The 19629-nt window shown below is 40.1% G+C and overlaps 1 protein-coding gene across 2 annotated transcripts in view; it reads right to left on the bottom strand.

Moving 5' to 3' along the window:
* Positions 1-19629, bottom strand: part of ARID1A (AT-rich interaction domain 1A) — a 98568-nt gene that overhangs the window by 11637 nt on the left and 67302 nt on the right. For both annotated transcript variants that reach the window (XM_015818724.1, XM_015818723.1), the window contains exons 5-12: positions 12724-12964; positions 12041-12130; positions 11442-11609; positions 9137-9452; positions 8427-8572; positions 8223-8332; positions 2838-3047; positions 2237-2441 (exon numbers count right to left, since the gene is read on the bottom strand). In XM_015818724.1, the coding sequence (XP_015674210.1) occupies positions 2237-2441; positions 2838-3047; positions 8223-8332; positions 8427-8572; positions 9137-9452; positions 11442-11609; positions 12041-12130; positions 12724-12964 (1486 nt within the window). The remainder of the gene's footprint in view (positions 1-2236; positions 2442-2837; positions 3048-8222; positions 8333-8426; positions 8573-9136; positions 9453-11441; positions 11610-12040; positions 12131-12723; positions 12965-19629) is intronic.

Raw genomic sequence — 19629 nt, forward strand, 5'->3', positions numbered from 1 at the left:
AATGTACAATTTTGTAGTGGCCATCTATGCTGAAACGCATTCAGTTTTAGCTCCACAAGACCGTCTGGAAACAGCGAGGAACCAGCCCTTGACGCGTTGGCCCCGCCCCCTGGGTGCATGCTGGGGAGGTGTCACCCTTTGTGAGGAATGAAGAAATGGACCATGCCTTGGCGCTTGCCCCGGTTCCACTCCCTTCTGTCAGAGACCCTCAGATCTGTCCCACTCCTGCCCAGGCCCCCACAGGCCCCCTTGACGCGAAACGATGTAGAGCTGGCCATGCCCGCCCAGTAGGCCACACCCACTCCATCGACGCCCACCCAGTAGGCCGCACCCACCCTGGCCTCACCCACCCGACCCCGAGGGCAACTGCAATGCTGATGCGGCCCTCAATGAAATTGAGTTTGACACCCCTGATATAGTAGGAAGCACATGTATAGTCCTTGGCACCTCTTAGTTGACACAAACAGATGAAAAGAATTTTTGCCTAATAATCAGGAGAGCCAACAGCAAAAGAAGGTCACAATGCTGGGCTGGATTGACTCAGCCCGACCTTGTATCAGGTGGACTCTTCAGCTCCCTTGTGAATACAGTAGTGTTTAGTTTTTAACTTTATCCCCAACTTAGCATATCTAGAAACATCATAAACATATAATATCTTTAATATACCACCTTTAATTTTCATCAAAAGAATCACTCAAAATGCTTTGCACCACTAAAATGCAGAACCAGAGCAAGATGGAACGAGAAAGACATACATCCAAAGGGACAAAAGTGTGAAGGACATGTCATTTTGGGGCTGAGATAACGAAGCTATTAGATATCCTGAGATTGGAACAAGAAAGAATAGACCGCACCTATTGAAAATGATCAAGTACCTATGATCAGTCAGAGAGCAAGATCTTTGGCTCAACTTTTTTCCCCTTCTGTCCATTCAAGACTTCATTTGGTCCACCCTTTTAGAATTTGGACTTCCAAGCCCCACCCTATGTCCTTTATCCGGTGGACATTATTCCCTCACTTTCATCTCTTCTTTCTCTATTATTAGGAACAGTTTTGCTGGTCCATTGCTCAGATAATCAAGAACATTTCTCTTCTAAAGAAATCCTTTTGTGATAAAAGTAGAACGGCTATTCCGTTTGAGTTAATTTGGAAATATACTGGCTTCTCCCAAATCACTGCAATCACTAAAAGAAGACTCCACCATAGAAAACAATTCAAGTTCTGACTACAGACATTGCCCGCTACTTAGTTGAAGACAAACATTATATGCATGAAATAAACCACACATGTTGAAATAATTATGTATTCAAACTAGAGGCCCATGGTGAATGGCTTTATATTAAACTCATCACCATAACCCAGTAGATCAGGGGTGTCAAACTCAACTTCATTGAGGGCTGCATCAGCATTGCGGTTGCCCTTGGGGGGCCGGGTGGGTGTGGCCAGGGTGGGTGTGGCCTACTGGGTGGGCATGGCCAGCTCTACATCGTTCGCGTCAAGGGTGCCTGTGGGGGCCTGGGCAGGAGTGGGACAGATCTGAGGGTCTCTGGCAGAAGGGGGTGGGACCAGGGCAAGCGCCAAGGCGTGGTACATTTCTTCATTCCTCAAAGGGTGACACTCCCCAGCATGCACCCAGGGGGCGGGGCCAACCATTTTCTGGACGGCCTTGTGGAGCTAAGACTGAATGCGTTTCAGCATATATGGCCACCACGAAGTTGTACATTTGCTCCTGGCCAGCCTGGGCCAGGGCCAAGGCAGCAGGGGTTCCCTCACTGTTTCCAGGATGGCTTCGCGGGCCACATGGAACAACTTCACAGGCCGCATCCGGCCCCCGGGCCTTGTGTTTGACATATCTGCAGTAGATTATGCATTCTGGGTCTTAAAATAGAAGATATTCTATTTGTTACAATATACCTGAATCTAATGGGAAAAATCTAGTGGATAACTTTGTCACCTGTCTCTACCTTAGTGTACAACTCCAATCTGTCATTTTTTTCCCCTACTTGAAAAGAGACACTTTGTCTGGAGCAAGGAGAAAGCTCTTTAAGTCTAAAAACGAAATCCATGAAAATAGCATGTGCAGAGGAAGAGGTGTATATAATTTGAAAACGTTCCAATGGAAATTAAGATCCTTTCAGCATCTACTGTTTATTCACAGAGGCTGCCGTCTACTGGAAATTTATCTGTTGTGGAACAGGCAAAATACTCAGTGGGCTGTAGAAAGCAACTGACTCACCTGGAGATGGAGGCTGTATTTTGGTCTGTGACTTCTTGGAATCCGTTGCAAAGATGTCTGGGGGAGGGTCTTCACCTCGTTCAATCTTGCACTCAAAAGCATAGAGACACTGGATATACTGCTTCTTCAGAGAACTAGCTGCACTGCTAGAGGTGCCCACATTCAAATTGGTAGCCAACTCCCGCCATTTCTTGTTCTTGTTAACCTGCATAAAGCCAGAAGTGCCAACTAATTTTATTTTCCTTGAATCCAAATCTCACACTCCCTTCCTAAAGTGTACAATAAAAGCAATAATGGCAGCCTCTCAAAAATAAACAAGAGACGGCAATAAAACTTTTTGGGTAGTTCAGCTTAACAATGGATTAAAAGGAAATCATTGGTGATTTAGCCACAATTTGTTGTGATGAAGTGGAAAGTAACTTTTTTTTACATATTTCTTTTCTTTTTCTTTGTTTTATACTTTTTTAAAGTTTTTTCCTTTTTTCTTTTCTTTATAGCTTGTATGGTGGCATCTTTTTAAGTGGAAAAAGAGGGTTCAAATGTCCACTTCAAGTATCCTTCTTAAAACTGCTGCAAGGATATCCTATTGTGCTTTACTCACCTGAGTCAGCCCTCCAATCTCCTTCACAGAAATGTAGAGTCGATACAGATCTAAAGGTTTCCTTCCAACTGCTGGAAGATTGTTCATTCCCATTGCTTTCTCTTCAGCGAAGGCTAAATAACGATCTACCCACATCTTTCTCTCTGGCTCACCACCCAGCTCATATAATTTAGTAATCTTTTCATTTGTAGTGGTGGAGGAACTGGATTTCTAGGGAAAGAAGAAAGGAAGAGGCCAGTTAGAAAAATGACACAACAGCTGAAAACACAATGAGGGGAAATCTAAATCTCCAGAGATCCTCTCATAAAGCAGAAAAAGAAGTATTCCACCATAGCCTGCACCTATTGCACTTAGCTAGCGCAATAAAACGAGTATAGCAATAGCACATAGACTTATATACCGCTTCATAGTACTTTATAGCCCTCTCTAAGCGGTTTACAGAGTCAACATATTGCCCCCCCATAATCTGAGTCCTCATTTTACCAACCTCGGAAGGATGGAAGGCTGAGTCAACCTTGAGCCCGACAGGATTGAACTGCTGGCAGTCGGCAGAACTAGTCTGCAATATTGCATTCTAACCACTGCACCATCACGGTGTAAGTTTTAAAGGGAAAAATGATACAACTGATGTGTTTCAAAGATACAAATAATCATGTTATTGAAGCCTGATAGAAGAAGAAAACACTAATGCAACACAAGAACCAATCCTATCTCCCATTGGAAGAAATTCCACAATCAAGGTACTGCTACTAAAAAGGACCTACTTCCAATATCATGTACAGACAGTCCCAAGATATGAATGAGATCTCCAAGTCTGTCTAAGTTGAATTTGTAGATAAGTCAGAACAGTTATTTAGAGTTAGTCAACACGGTGTTAACTGCAACATGATCCAGCTTAAAATGGCGGATAGCATTCTCCTTCCTTGAACTGAACTGATGAAGCCGTGCAATGTTTTTATGAGCACGCATTCATTATTTATTAAGTATTTAACTCAAATTTTAATATAAAAGGTTTTGTAATAGTCTTTCATAAATTTGAGTTATCCGTAATTCAGATGTTCTCAACCCAGCAGATGCCTGTAGCTTTTTTAGGTAAAGAGACATTCAGTACCTTCCTTGTAAAACTGTTAAAATTATTATCTGTTTATTCTGAACAAGAAGAAGCTATCAGAACAGTGTATTATCCGAAATGCACTCTAAATTATTATGGAAATCTTAATAATATTTTCATTATGTAACATTTTCCTGAAAAAAAATCCAATCCCACAAAAGTAGGATCCTATAAATCCTATATCAATGAGTTTAAGAAATGGCAATCAAAATAATACCTACAACTTGTTGGAATTGTCATATTATGTTTATATTGAAAAAAAAATATTCTTCTAGAGTGTTTTCCTATGCACAACCCAGAGTATTGCTTTTGAGGCGTACAACCTTATACTATCAGGGAACAAGCAGTCTAAGGATTGTCACTTCCCATGTGTGGACTTGCTTTGTTAGACATCCTTCTTAAGAAGAGTTTTAGCTGTGAAGCTAAGCCCTAATCCAAGAGTCTTTAAACTCGGCCCTTTTATGATTCATGGACTTCAACTCCCAGAATTCGTCAGCCAGCGTGCCTGGCTGAGGAATTCTGGGAGTTGAAGTCCATGAGTCATAAAAGGACCGAGTTTGAAGACCCCTGCCCTAGCCAGACATACCTAGCTAACACAATGGTCATTTTCATGCATCAGGAAGGTTTTCCCTTTCCCCAATTCATTTTAAGCAATTAATGATTCTGCATTTATACTAACTGGTTTGTTTTTCTGGGTTTCAATGGGGCTTTTCTATTCAGTTTGTGGAGTTGTTTCCTGCTTTGTTGACAATTCAAAGTGCTCTGCATTTTCTTTCATTATGCCAGCAGTTGATGATACCCATTTTATCAACCAGCTTATTTTTTATTTGCTTTTTAATATAGTATCTTGAGGATCTGAATATAAAGGGAGGAACAAGGTATAAAGCTTGTGAAAAAAATTTTTTAAACTTCAATAAAAGAGCATATAAAAAGCCAATTTCAAAAACATAAGGCAGGGTCTCCAATGTTTCTAAACTGAGGAGCACCTTGGGAATTTTGAGAGCATGGTATGGGTACTCTCACAATATGGCTGTCACAGAGGGGGGAAATTTCTACACTCACAAAATGGATGCCATAGTAGAGAAAGACATAACATCATCTGGCCACAAGGCAAACTACTCAGAAGCTCTGTTTAGGTCTTTCCAGGCCACAGAATACTTCCCATTATCCACTATATTTTTCTGAGCATACTCCCCCCCACCCAAAAAAAAAAAATTGTAACCCCCTAACATTTTTAGTCTCTAAAAACCGGGGGGGGGGGGTTCCTACATTTTTAGAGATTAATATTTGATGCTGGGGGTTTAGTTTTTTTTTTAAACATACCAACTTTCCGTTTAATTTTAATTAACAATATTTAATAGGCTTTCACCTAAATTTCTGAAGTTTCTATTTTACATTAACCTTGAATTGTTTTCATTAGCCAGTGTATTTTTAAAACTTTACAATCTCAGTTAATGCTGAGAAAGTTTCCTAGACTTCTTTTATCAATATTATGGCTAATCTGTCCTTCATATCAGGGAATTGAGTTGTTAATCTAACACTGATACCCTGAAAAACTTCCCATGGAAACTAGAAAACCCTAAAAAACACTCTATTGTCTTCACAAAAGTTAGAATGTGATTACTAAGACACACTGAAGAAGAATGAAGTAACATCAAGAGGAAATACAGTTGTTAGGCAGGCCAGAACATTTTAGTCCCATTCACACTATATGGATGTGCCACAACTTGCAATGGAGGCAAAAGCTCTGTTCAAGTGAAGGCATCTCTGTCCCAGCTGCTACAGATGAACCTTTAAAGCCAGGCTGTGAATCAGCCACACAATCACATGTTTCTCCCCTCTAGAGACTCAATCCTCATTTCCTGTCTTAAGGAAGAAAAGCTAACCAGGACTATCAGAATATGAATAGAATAGAGCTGGAAGGGACCTTGGAGGTCTTCTAGCCCAGCCCCCTGCTCAAGCAGGAGTATCTATACCTTCTCAGACAAGTGATTGTCTAGCCTTTTTAAAAAAATCTCCAGTGATGGAGTGCCCAGGAAGTTGTCCTGCCAGGAAGTTTCTCCTTAATTCCAGGTTGCTTCTCTCTTTGATCAGTTTCCAACCATTGTTTCTTGTCCTGCCCTCTGGTGCTTTGGTGAATAACATGACCCTCTCTTCTTTGACCCTCTTTCAAATACTGGAATACTGCTATCATGTCTCCCTTATTTCTTTTCTTAAGACTAGCCCAGGGGTAGGCAACCTTGGCTCTTTTATGACTCGTGGACTTCAACTCCCAGAATTCCTGAGCCAGCATGGCTCAGCTTGGAAACCTCTCCCTTTCCCCTCAGCATGGCTGGCTCAGGAATTCTGGGAGTTGAAGTCCACAAGTCATAAAAGAGCCAAGGTTGCCTACCCCTGGACTAGCCAAACCCAAGTCCTGCAGCCGTTCTTTGTATGTTTTAGCCTCCAGGCCCTTTGATCATTTTTCCAAACTCTCAACATCTTTTTTGTGATATGGTGACGAAAATTGGCTGCAGTATTCCAGGTGCGGTCTTACTAGGGTTTTATAAAAGGGTACTAATACCTCGTGTGATCTTGATTCTATGCCTCTATTTATGCAACCCAGGATTGTATTAGCTTTTTTGGCGGCTGCTGCACACTGCTGGCTCATGGTTAAGTGATCGTCCACTAGGACTCCAAGGTCCCTCTCACAGTTACTGTTTTTAAGCCAGGTCTTGCCCAATCTGTATTTATACCTTTAATTTTTCCTGCCTAAATGTAAAACTTTGCTTTTCTCCACATTGAAACTCATTTTGTTGGATAGGAACATTGTTCAAGTTTGTCAAGATCTTTTTGGATCCTGAGTTTGTCTTCTGGGATGTTGGCTACTCCTGCCAGTTTGATGTCATCTGCAAATTTGATGAGTTCCCCTTCAATTTTTTCCCCTCATCTAAGTCACTGATAAAGATATTAAAGAATACTGGGCCTAAGACGGAACTGTTTACTTCTCTCCATGTGGATGTAGTGCCGTTGAGGATTACTCGTTGAGTACGGTTTGCCAGCCAGCTGCAGATCCATCTGGTGGTGATGTTGTCTATTCCACCTTTTTCTAAGCTTACCAAGGAGTAGGTTGTGGTCTACTTTATCAAATGCCTTACTGAATTCTAAGCATACTTACGTCCACAGTATTTTTCTGGTCTATTAGTTTAGTCACTTTGTCAAAGAATGTAATAAGATTGGTTTGGCATGATCTGTTTTTAACAAACCCATGCTGGCTACTAGTTATGACTTTGTTTGCTTCTAGTTGTTCGCAGATTTGTTTTTTGATTATCTTTTCTAGGATCTTCCCAGGTATTGATGTTAAACTGGTCTGTAGTTTCCTGGGTCCGTTTTTTTTCCTTTCTTGAAGGTGGGAACCACATCAGCCCTTTTCCAATCTTCAGGTATTTCCCTGGTGCTCCAGGATTTTTGAAATATATGGTACAATGGTTCTGAGATAACGCCAGCTCCTTCAGAACTCTGGGATGTAATCTGTCAGGCCCCGGTGATTTATATTCGTCAAGGTCGGATAGGTGTTCTCTTACCACTTTCTTGCTTATTTTAATTTTTGTTTCTAATTTGTCTTTTGCAGTGGTTTGTTTTGGTATGTTGGGCTATAGTTTCTTTTTGTGTGAAGACTGATGCAAAGTATGAGTTGAGCAGCTCTGCTTTCTCCCTGTTGCCTGTTATTTCCTTGCCATCTTCTCTCTTTAGTGGACCTACAGTTTCCTTGACTTTTTTCTTGTTGTTAATATGTTGAAAGAAACTTTTTTTTATTATCCATGGTTTCTGTTGTAAGTCTTCATTCTGAGCCTCTGCTTTCCTGATTTCATCTTTGCATGTTCTGGCTGTCTGCTGATAATTGGCCTTAGTTATGTGCTCTTTCCATTTTTTGTATTTGTCCTTTTTGTCTTTCAGTTTGTCTTACATGAGTTTCAAAATTATGTGTCCTTTCCTTTTTGATAGTCCTGCCAACACTAAATTAGGTCCATTCAACGAGGCTGATACTGAAAGAGGCACTAGAAATGGGATTTCTGAAGAAAAAAGAACCCCACTCATTAATTAAGCTTTAAGTTCCAAGTTGTTCACCAATATTTTGAGTAAAGCTCAATTATCAATTATATCCTGTTCAAGAACTTCTCTGAATTCTCAACTTGGAAATAACTATTTCTTAAAATAACTTAAAAATCTAATTTGGCTCACTGAGATACAAGCCACTTTTATTTAAAATCAGTTGGTGTTTTGTTTTTTTTTACCTTTGACTTGGATTCAGATTTTGGTGTTCCATCTGCTTTATTGTTCATTTTTGCTGCAGGCGTTAATTTAACATCTCCAAGTCCCATCATTTCAGGACTTGCAGCCATCCCTAAAGAGAATCAAGACATCAACATAATCATGTTCATTAGTGGATCATCACAAAATCCAGAATGTTTGAGAAGTGACCGAGCAATATGCCTTACCTGCAGAATTGTTGGCCATATTCCCACCCATTTGATAGGGCGGACCCTGGGGATTCAGCATGCCAGCCATGCTATTAATTCCTTGGCCATAGGGAGGACCAGTTCCCATCATTCCTCCTTGGTTAATGTGAGGGTAACCAGATGGCCTAAAAGCAACATGACTTGATTATGTACTATACTAAACAACATTCTTTTATTAATTAACATAGGATGGGGGAAAATGAATCCCTACAGAGCTTGACAGTAATTGATAGAAAATGTTAATTGTTCTCTCTCCTGCCAAAAGATCTCCAGGAAGGAAGGACGTTGTGTGTGCAAAGAATCATCAGGAAAATTGTGACCTCTTAACTCTTAACTTAATAATTGTGATATAATTATTGTACAAATTCTGATGAAGCCACAGACAGGAGTTTGAATTCATTTGCCTCAGCTATTCAGTGCCCACATCCAAAACTGCCATTCCTTGGTTAACTGAAACTGCTGAAGGAGAACACATCAACACATGCTCTTCATCCAATTTCTGCAGGCTTCGGTTCTGAAAATATAGAGTCAGGTATTTGACTCTATCGCCTTTCATAGCCAAATTTCATTTTTAATGTGCCTTAGCCTGACTTACAGATTATATATAACAATACAAAATTCAAGAAATATTGCTTTGGAAAGATTATCACCCAAGAAAGAACATTTCAACCTAGCCCTCGTACTCTTACCTGTTCTGGATTGAGTTGACAGCAGCAGCATGCATAGCAGCAGCAGCAGCTTCTTGTGCTTTCCTACCACCTGGTGGAGGACACATCCCAGTTCCTACTTGGGGAGGCATGGCGGTCATGTTGGGTCCATAAGGCCTATTGCCCATGGCAGCGTGGCTCAGTCCTCTCCCTGGTGGAAGTCCAGGGTAGGGTGGTATACCAGTCTGACCATGGATCTGATTCCCTGCTCCCATTGGGTTCATGGTTCCTCCCATTCCTGGGCTGGGGTAATTTGCATTGGGCATCGCAGTGTAGTTTGGCTGCCTGGGATAACCACCTAAGGAGAACAATAAAGCAATGAATAACATGCCAGTAAATGTGCTAGGTCTCTCTGTACATTAAAGGCAGGCATACAGAGAGAGGGAAAATTTTGGCACTCCAAAAATTGATGTTCAGGTTACCGATTGTAATTCACATCAGCTCACTCTGAAAAAGGATCACCAAATGAGACAAAACTTTTCTGTGTATCATTTCACCAAAGATCACTGGAATCCACTGAGACCCATTGTCAAAGACGGAAATAAAATAAGATCCAACAGTTCAGATGATTACAACAACCAAACTGGAACAAATTATACTGATCAGACAAATGTTATTTCCTGATGTTCACACATGCCGTATTTTTAAGAAGTCACGGTCAAGTCATGGTGAAGTCATAGTTACTACCCACATCGTAGGAATGGCTGGTAAAGATGATAGAATTAGCAGAAATGGAGAGGTTGACTTGTTTGACCAGAGAAAAGACAGTCCCTTATGTATTTGTTGCTGGGGGGAAAAATGGAACTTATGATTGAATGGGTTTGATGATTAGATATTGTAATCTTCAAGAGGGTAAAATATAAATGCACCTGGAACCGCTTTTAAAAAGCTAGGAAGGCACTTCTTTGTAACCTTTTCTTTTCTTTTTTTCTATTTCTTTCTTTGTATTTTTTTCACTTATACAGTGTTTCTCAACCTTGGCAACTTTACGATGTGTGGACTTCAAGTCCACACATTGTAAAGTTGCCAAGGTTGAGAAACATGACTTATTACTTTATTTTTTCTTTTACAAGTTGTGTTGTTTTTAAAACAGTTATCGGTGCACATATATCAGTTAGCCAGAGGTAGCAACTAATGGCCCTCAAGACTGCAAAAGCAGTGCAATTCAGGCTTCAGAAGAGGATTTTCCCTGGGAGAAATAAGAGCTCAGACAAAGAGAAAAGGAATAGGGTGCACAAATAGGCACATTTTCACACTAGCTGCACAATCACTAGCTTTGTTTCTATCACTGGCAGATAGAGTATACAGCCTGCCTAAGGAAATGTGGCCCTCAAAAAGAAAAATCTTTGCTCTCCCTTGCACAAAATCATAATGGTTGACTTGTCACCACATAAAGCCAAAATGCAACACAACACATTATGTCTTAGAATGAGGCACTAACCAAAAGCCATGAAGATTATCAAGCAGCACTACAGAATACGGTTATCTCACTAAACCATCCAGTGGTAGTCAAAATGTTCAAAATGATACTTCTGCCCACGTTTTATGATTAGGCCAAGGCACTGCAAATTTCAGTCCCAGTGATGAAGTCACACAATATACTAGATCGAGCAAGCAATTCATTTCATCTTCCAGCAAGATAGTAAACAGTAGCTTTTATGACAAAAGACAACAACTTTCATGTTCTCTGCTCATTAGTTAAAGTGGGTGATTTGCGTGTAACGCTAAGCTCAATACTTTTAGGACAATCCACAGCAATCCTTACTTAGCTTGTGTAATGCCCAGATGCAAAGTCATGAAATCAGAAACTTCCAGTTTAGATTAACCAGAAACCAGCATACTGAACGTGATAAAATCTATTTTTCTTAAATCCTTCTTTGAAATAGGTTTCTACTCAACAAATTCAGTTTAATAATGCCCGTTAAATTAAAACAGTACGTTCAATTGTGCAAAATCTTCTTCATTCCTCAGTGTTGTACTACAGGAGTAGGAAGGAAACAGTGGTGAGACACCAGATAATTGCTGCAGTTTATTCTCCTAACAGTACTGTAAGTAATCCAGTCCTCAACCTTGGCAACTTTTAAGATGTGTGGACTTCAACACCTAGAATTCTCCAGCCAGCATGATGGCTGGGAAATTCTGGGAATTGAAATTCACACAACTTAAAATGGCAAAGATTTAGAAACACTGCAGTAAAGTTTCATTACATACCAGTAATTTGTGATTGTTTTAACTCACAAACAGTTCCAAAACATCTTTACTGTTAGTGCAAAGAGCACACTCTCACCTTGGGGTCCGTACTGACTGCCCTGAGGCCCATAAGCACCCATAGAATTTTGTTGGTACGGTCCCATCCCAGTATGCATCTGTCCTCCAGAAGACTGACGTGGAGATAAGGCAGACCCAGGTTGAGGAGAATTATACTGGGGTATCTGTGGATTCCTCTGTATATAACCTAGTGAAATAATAAGTAAGTTCTAGAGTTAGACAAATGGAATTACCCTATGTAAAAGGAACATGTATTAATGCATTGACACACTTAGGCACGTGTTCCTATAAGCTGAGGAAGCATAGCAATGACTTAAATCACGAAATTCCTTCGTGGCCATTTCTTACTCTTTGAAAACAGCAGCATGGCACAGTGTTGTTGCTATAGACAGAATTCTCTATTAACTCTACTTTACTACAGAGAGGAAACAAATCTCTTGGCTGCTTCCTGTTATTGAACAAATTACTTGATTGGAATTCAATACAAAAGGAACATTGGGCAGAAAAGGATTGATACTTCCAAACAAAGTAGTCCAGTGTGATACAAGCCTCTGAGTACTTCCAATCACAATCATACACACATATCCTGAAAGATCATAGAAAATGTGGCATACACACCTCTATCTGGGGCTATGGTTGACTGATTCATGGAGGAATGCAAGAGGCTATCTGATTGGCCACTTGGTGGTCGAGGTGGCATTTGGTTGCCTAAGACAAAAAGAAAAAAAAAAAGAAAGAACTAGTTAGAGCAGTATTTCTCAATCTTGGCAAGTTTGAGGTGGGTGAACTTCAATGATGGCTGGCTAGGGAATTCTGGGAGTCAAAGTCCAGCCATCTTCAACTTGCCAAGATTGAGAACCACTGAATTAGACATAACTATATTTCATGCAATGAAGAATTCTATATTTTGCCATCTTCCACAAAATGAGCTGAAACAGATGCAAACCTACAGACATAAATTAGAATGAGTGAGAAAGACACTGCATCTTTTGCTAATGTCCAAGTAATTTGGGATTTAGATTTGAACTCTGTTTACTATCAAAATAGAACACATACACTAACAAAAAAAATCTGGAAGAATAAGGGAATGTGAATATTATACTGAGCAGTATGAGCTGTAATATTATACCATGGATGGGCAGCAGTGGTGATTTAAGAAAATTCTGCAGTCCTTCTCAAAGTTAGAACTTGCAAGTGGAGCATTGATCCCGGTTCTCCTTGTCTCTATGATGACCCTCTAAGCACCATTGTACAAAACAGTCAAAGTAGCTTTAGCTTCTCATGTCACAGAGACATGTTACCTGGCACTGCAGCAGGAGAAAGTGGACCAGAGCGGGACTGAGCAACACTAGCCGGTGACCCAACGGGTGATGGGGAAGGTCCTCGAATGCCTGGCAAGTGCGGAGAGGTATGTGGAGAGAAAGGAGACTGAGCTGGGTTACTCTGCTCTCCTTGACTGCTGGAAATCCCTGATGTGCTTACGCCAGGACTCAGTGCTCCTTCGGTACCCATAGGCAAATCATCTATTGAACCAGAGAGATCCTGCAGAGACACACAGGGAGGTATAAGCACATCACCACAAAGAAGACTGATATGTGTGCCACTTATTTAGTAAAGAATTTAAAGAGCCTTCTTTCTAAGCAGACAAATGTTATGCCTTTAACATTTCCAGGAAAATAGTCACTTACTGAATACAATTTTCCGCGAGCCACTTTTCTGAGAACCCCAGAAACCTTAAAATGCCACATATTAAATGTTTTGTGATTATCTGGCCAAGGAACAGAGATGCCATTCTTCTGTTATTTCCCCCCTTCCTCTTTGTCAAAAGTTCTTAAGAGCAAATAAAAAATTTCTTTCATTTTTCTCGTTTAAAGGAACCATTCCTCTCTTTAAAACCGTTGCCACCATCTATGGATGGAAGATTCAACCATTTCATTATACCCTTTTGTACCTAAGAGCTTGTTTACGATGGCTGGAAGGCCTTGGATTTGGTTGGGGCTCCAGTTTTATAGCCCTTTAGGCTCCAACGTTTCCTTTACTGGAGCTATTTGGTGTTTGGTATGGCATCAATCTGTTCCAGACTGAGAATTCTTATTCCTTTTCAAATAATATTGGAAATAGCTCCTCTCTAAACAGCCTATGCTGAGCAGACATGGATTTTGGGGGGTTATGTGAGCTTCCTCTGCTCTTTCAGAAACCACCAGAGTATGTATCATAAAGGGTTCTTGACTGTTTCTCCTAGGGGTGGTGTAAATGTTTCTATTTCATTCAGTGAGTAAGCTAAGCTGAAGCTGCTATGCGTACTCAGAATTCTTGAACCTTAATTGCACGATAATCTCCATTGCTGCTGAGATCCTGTTAGATCAGAAGGAGATGGAAGGGCTCAGGAGCAAGCATATATATATATATATACCCCTTCCTGCTCACCAATTTTTTCATAGCTGAGATAGTTATAACTTGCCTATATTAAATGTCACTGAAATTATATAAGGGGTCCTGGTGAAAAATTATCTCTTACCCAGTTAAGCTAACATTTAAAAGGATCCCACAGCAAGTGATGAGAGATGGAGAATGAAAAGCAGTAATAAATCTATCAGGAACCTTTCATGAGAAAAAGAAGTTGACCTGAATGGGACTATATTCATTCAGTCTTAGGCATAACCTGATTTGCCCTGGTGTCATGTATCAATTATGAATTTTAATTGTAAGAAGCAGGCAAGAGGATCCAGGCTGTATTTTCTATGAACTCAAAATCTGTGATCCAAGAAGTTTCGAACTAAAGCTCCAATAGTTAAAATCATTTTGAAACTTAAGACACTTTATGATCATTTAAACTCTATTTGCAATACAAATTAACTTTTTTGGTAAACTAATAATAGATAAATTGAGGATATCATCCTAGGAAAAGCTGAAGAGTCTAGCAAAATATATGTTAATAAATTATTGATTTAATGAAACCCTGTTTAGTAATTGCAAGTATAATGGTCCCAATTTCTGTGCTGACACCCCCCATTGTCACCCTCCGATGTAACAGGCATGTCCATTGCAAAAGAAATAGCCTGGACAAAGCAACTGCATTTTACCTTAGTTTTACCACATTTGCAATGATTTATGTCAGCTGTATAATGTGATCATTACACAAAATCAAAAATAACCATAATGATATGCTTTTGTGTTTAATGGACAATCAGGAATAATACAGTGGATACAGATAGCAATAGCTCTTAGACTTATTATATACCGCTTCACAGTGCTTTACAGCCCTCTCTAAGCGGTTTACACAGTCAGAATATTGACTCCAACAATCTGGGTCCTTATTTTACCGACCTCAGAAGGATGGAAGGCTGAGTCAACCTTGAACCAGTGAGATTTGAACTGCTGGCAGCCGGCAATCAGCAGAAGTAGCGGCAGTACTGCACTCTAACCACTGTGCTACCTCAGCTCTATTGATTATGCAATAACAAAGTCCTGTTACATATCAATACTCATACTGATAGTAGTATTCCACTATATGAGGGGCTCTTATAAAGACAAAGGGGCCAACTATTTTCCAAAGCTCCAGAAGGCAAGACAAGAAACAATGGATGGAAACTAACCAAGGACAGAAGCAATCTAGAACTAAGGAGAGATTTCCTAAGAGTGAGAGAAATAAACCATTGGAATAGCTTGCCTCCTGAAGCTGTTGGTGCTCCATCACCAGAGGTTTTTAAAAAGAGACTGGACAGCCCTTTGTCTGAAATGGTATAGGGCAGGGGTAGGCAACCTCGGCTCTTTTGTGACTCATGGACTTCAACTCCCAGAATTCCTGAGTCAGTTAATTCTGGGAGTTAAAGTCCATGAGTCATAAAAGAGCTGAGGTTGCCTACCCCGGTATAGGGTCTCCTACTCAAGCAGGGGATTGGACTACCAGAACTCCAAGGTCCCTTCCAACTCTATTATTCTATCAATATGATCATGAAACAAAGCTTGGTATTTTACACTTCTATTCTCTGTCAAATTAAGATTCTTGAGACATGGGAACCAGGTAAAAATATTGCAAAATCTGAAAAAGTGAAATGTTTGTTCTGGCCTATTTCTGAAGATATCCGTATTCTTCTCCTACCCCAATACACTTAAGAGATATTGGAGCAACTAGCTCGGGAAGGAAACTGCAAGTTAGCAAATCTAATAAAAAAAAAGCAGAGTGGAAAGATGAAGAAATCCCACTTGAGCTGAATTCATTCGAGGAAGGTTTGAATAGCAAAACAGAAAGTGCTCAGAACATTTCCATTCATATTCAACTGATCCTAAAAGAACATTTACTCATTGCAAAAGTAATGGAGCTTTTTATATGAGCCAGCGTTACAAGAATGAATCTAGTTCAAGATCTCACAAAAAAAATCATTCTTCTCTGGAAAGAAACTCAAGTTAGGTAGGTCCTCTTTCAGCTATCTTCCTGTAATTGCATCATCGCATCGTTACAGCAATGACCATGTGGCTCCAAAAGACCTCCATCAGGTGAGTTAAACTGAGCAACAATGTTCACCACTGTTTATTAATGCCTCCCCTGGCAGGCCCATATCATCCATAATTTGTCGCCAGTGAAATTGCAAAAGGAAAAAGCATCCATCAAAATATTGTTTCTCAAATGAGCTGTGGAAAAGCAAAACATTTGGGGAGAAATTTTGCGTTCCGTCGCTGAGCAGGCCTTATTACTATCTGTAGCCAAGTTGGATGTCTTACAGCACTTTATTGTGGATCAGCATAGCAGATAAAAGATGAGAATCCATCATTGGAAGTTTTTAAGAAGAGATTGGACAATCATTTGTTTGAAATGGTACAGGCTCTCCTGCTTGAGCAGGGAGTTGGACTCGAAGACCTTCCAGATCCCTTCCAGCTCTGTTATTCTGTTTCTGTTAAATCACAACTTCCAAAATTTGGGAAAAAAATGAGATTTATAACAGTCCTCAATAAAAGAGTTCCCTACTGTTGAAACAGTTATTTTACTGTATCATCTGCAAGGATATTCGTAATGCCTATATTCAGGGGTCCCCCACCCCCGAGCCATGGTCCACTAGAGCAGAGGTCCCCAAACGTTTGGGCACCAGGGACTGGTTCCGGGGAGAAAGGTTTTTCCATGGACCAGAGAATGTGTGGTTTTGTATGCTGCCTGCATCCCACAGATGGGGCTTTGTTTATCTGTGCGGACTGGTTGCTGGCATGCCACAGCCCGGTACCGGTCCATGGACCGGGGGTTGAGGACCCCTGCACTAGAGGGGCCATAGCTTATTCGGAACCAGGTTTCACAGGCGGAGGGCCAGTGAGCAGCTCGACTTGCGCAAGTTGAGCTGCACGCACATGCATGCCGACCCGCCACTCGCATAGCCCAGTTCCTCTCTCTCTCCCCCCCCCCAAAGCCAGACCAAGCCACAAAGGTTGGGGACCGCTGCTATATTCTGCCTCTTTTGCCTCAGTATCCTGGATGATATAACAATACTTTATAATTCTTTTTTTTTAATTGTAAATCATTTATAACCGAGATCTAAGTAAAATACTGTAAAGCATTAATTATTGAAAGACCTCCTACGGTTGTAACATGCTTTTTAAAGCAACTGTTAAAATTGCCTGTATTACTCTGCTTTTTTCAGGGGCTTACAGTACACTTTCTATCTCTCTAGCCTTTGGCTGTAATAAAGTTCATCCTTAACCTGCAAGGGTACTTATGAAAATATGTAGGCATTGAAAATTTTCAAAGCTGTTTATTACAGCCCCCCCCCCCCCAAAGACATAGTTGTTTTAAATATTTCAAGCCTTTTCAAATCCAAGCTACAAGCCAGAAGGATTCAGCTGGTGGGCAGCATAACTATCCCTTGAAAGAACATCCATGTCTTGCACAGCCTAAGTGCTAAGAAAGCTCTTCTCCCTCCTCCTTTGAATATAGTCAGTAAAGCAAGAGAAAACAGGAGGTAAAAATCAACAGCAGTAACTTTGCCAGCATGAAGGAACGTCTTGGTCTGGATAATTTCCCCACGTGTTTCCAATGTGTTTTTTTATGCCTTTTATTGCTCATCTGCCATGCAGATCAAAAATGTTGGAGGCATTCCAACTATTTCACACAGAAATCTCACACTCCAGGCTGGCTGCAACCCCAAAGCCTTCATTTCTTCACTTGAAATACTGCCCAGTGTTATTTTGGGATGTGACCTGATAGCGGAAGCCCACAGGGACTCTGAAACTATAACTGTTCCAGCTGCGATTGGTTGCCCAATTCAACCTTATTGCCAGCAGGAGTTTGTTCCTGCTGCTTGTAAAAAGGGAATCAGCCGCTAGGTTCACCTTTTTCATACCAAAACAAAACCATGCTTGAAATTAAAAGCCTGCAAAAAGGAGGAATTAAAGAGACAGCTTCCAAAATAAAATTGAGGTTCTTAATACACTTTAAAGTGAGAGAATATGATAGTCTTAGCAAATGTTATAAGGATCTGTATATCTGTTTGAAATCCAAGTATCAGAAATATCACCAATAAAGAGACTGGACAACTATTTGTCTGAAATGGTATGTTGCTTCCTGCCTGAGTAGAGGGTTGGACTAGAAGACCTCCAAGGTCCCTTTCAACACTATTATTATTATTATTATTATTACTACTACTACTACTACTATTACTATTATTATTATTTAGATTAAAGCTGTTTGTTAAATCATTTTCCTCATTATTATGAGGATTTTTGCTGATATGGTCCTATATTTCCTATCTATATTTGTAATTCTTATTGTGATACAGACGTATTTTTTTTTGTTACATGCTTAAAAATTTCACAAAATATCGCCTTATCCAGAGGATCCAGTGGTAGGCTTTAACCCATAAAAGGAAGATAATACTTTTTGCCAAGATATTTAAATTTGAAAGAAATGCAATTACAATAATATTCTTCAAACGAGAGTCCATGGAGGCTTGGAAGAAGATATGGAAGTAAAGAAATAAAGGGAAGAAGAAAAAAAGAAATACGATAGAAACTTAGGAGAGAGAAGAGAGAAGAGTTGCACAGAGCTAGAATTAGCAAAGGGAAAGAATTCCATATGAATTTGAAACAGCCTACTCAGTCACTATTGTAAGATAAGTTATACAATGTTTAACCATAAGTAGTCATCAAACATAGAGAAAAAAGTGTTAGGACAGATTCTTAGCAATGGAGAAAATCATGAATCACCAAATCTGTACCTCTTCAAAACTGTTGTATTGGCTTTAAATAGTTTTAGGTCAATATTTTTCTACAGATCCCTGAGAATGAACATGACTGTGCTGTTTCATCAAGATTAGAGTTGAAAAGGTCAGTAATGATTTTCAACTGTCAAAAATAAGATTAAAAGCACTGAAATAAAGTTAGTCCTACACACATAAATAATGTTATAAGTACCAATCTTCTTCCCTAAGATTTTGAACTGTACACAGGCTTCCAATGTAGTCATTTCCCACAATTTTCATGGTTATATGCCACATCCTTTGGCTAACATATTATAAAATCTGCCTCTTGATTTTAAAACTGTAGAAAATAAAAGGTACAGCAATCCCTCACCCCAGTTCCAAGCTCTGAATGAACTTGATGTTATTCAACCTACTGACTACTTTGACCACCTGGGTGTCGAATCATAATCTACTGTTCCATCCCCTCAAATGCAAAAAGCATAAGGAAGAGGTGGAGGCTATTAGGAGGACCTTTGCTAAGAAACAGCTGCCAAATAGCCTTCTTCCTGCTACTCTCTTGAAAGAGTGACCGGAGTGCCTAGTTCAGGGGTAGGCAACCTTGGCTCTTTTATGACTCGTGGACTTCAACTCCCAGAATTCCTGAGCCAGCCATGCTGAGGAGAAAGAGAGAGGTTTCCAAACTGAGCCATTCTGGCTCAGGAATTCTGGGAGTTGAAGTCCATGAGTCATAAAAGAGCCAAGGTTGCCTACCCCTGGCCTAGTTTGATTACCAAAATCACCATACAATGTAAACTTCTGGCCATACGGAAATACATAAAGAGAAAATAGTAACATCCTTCACCCGTACACTTTCTCAACCTCACTAACTCTTTCGTATTAAATTTAGTAATCTCTTCTGCAAGACACCCTTGTGTAAATACAATAAGCAATTCTATTCAGAGCAATCAAAGGCACATGCAAAATAAGTCCTGCTACGTGTTCTCCTACATATTCTTTAACTGCTAATTTCAGATGGCAAAATCA

The sequence above is a fragment of the Protobothrops mucrosquamatus genome, unplaced genomic scaffold (genome assembly GCF_001527695.2).
Source record: "Protobothrops mucrosquamatus isolate PMUCROS unplaced genomic scaffold, P.Mucros_1.0 scaffold781, whole genome shotgun sequence".
NCBI classification, from domain to species: domain Eukaryota; kingdom Metazoa; phylum Chordata; class Lepidosauria; order Squamata; family Viperidae; genus Protobothrops; species Protobothrops mucrosquamatus.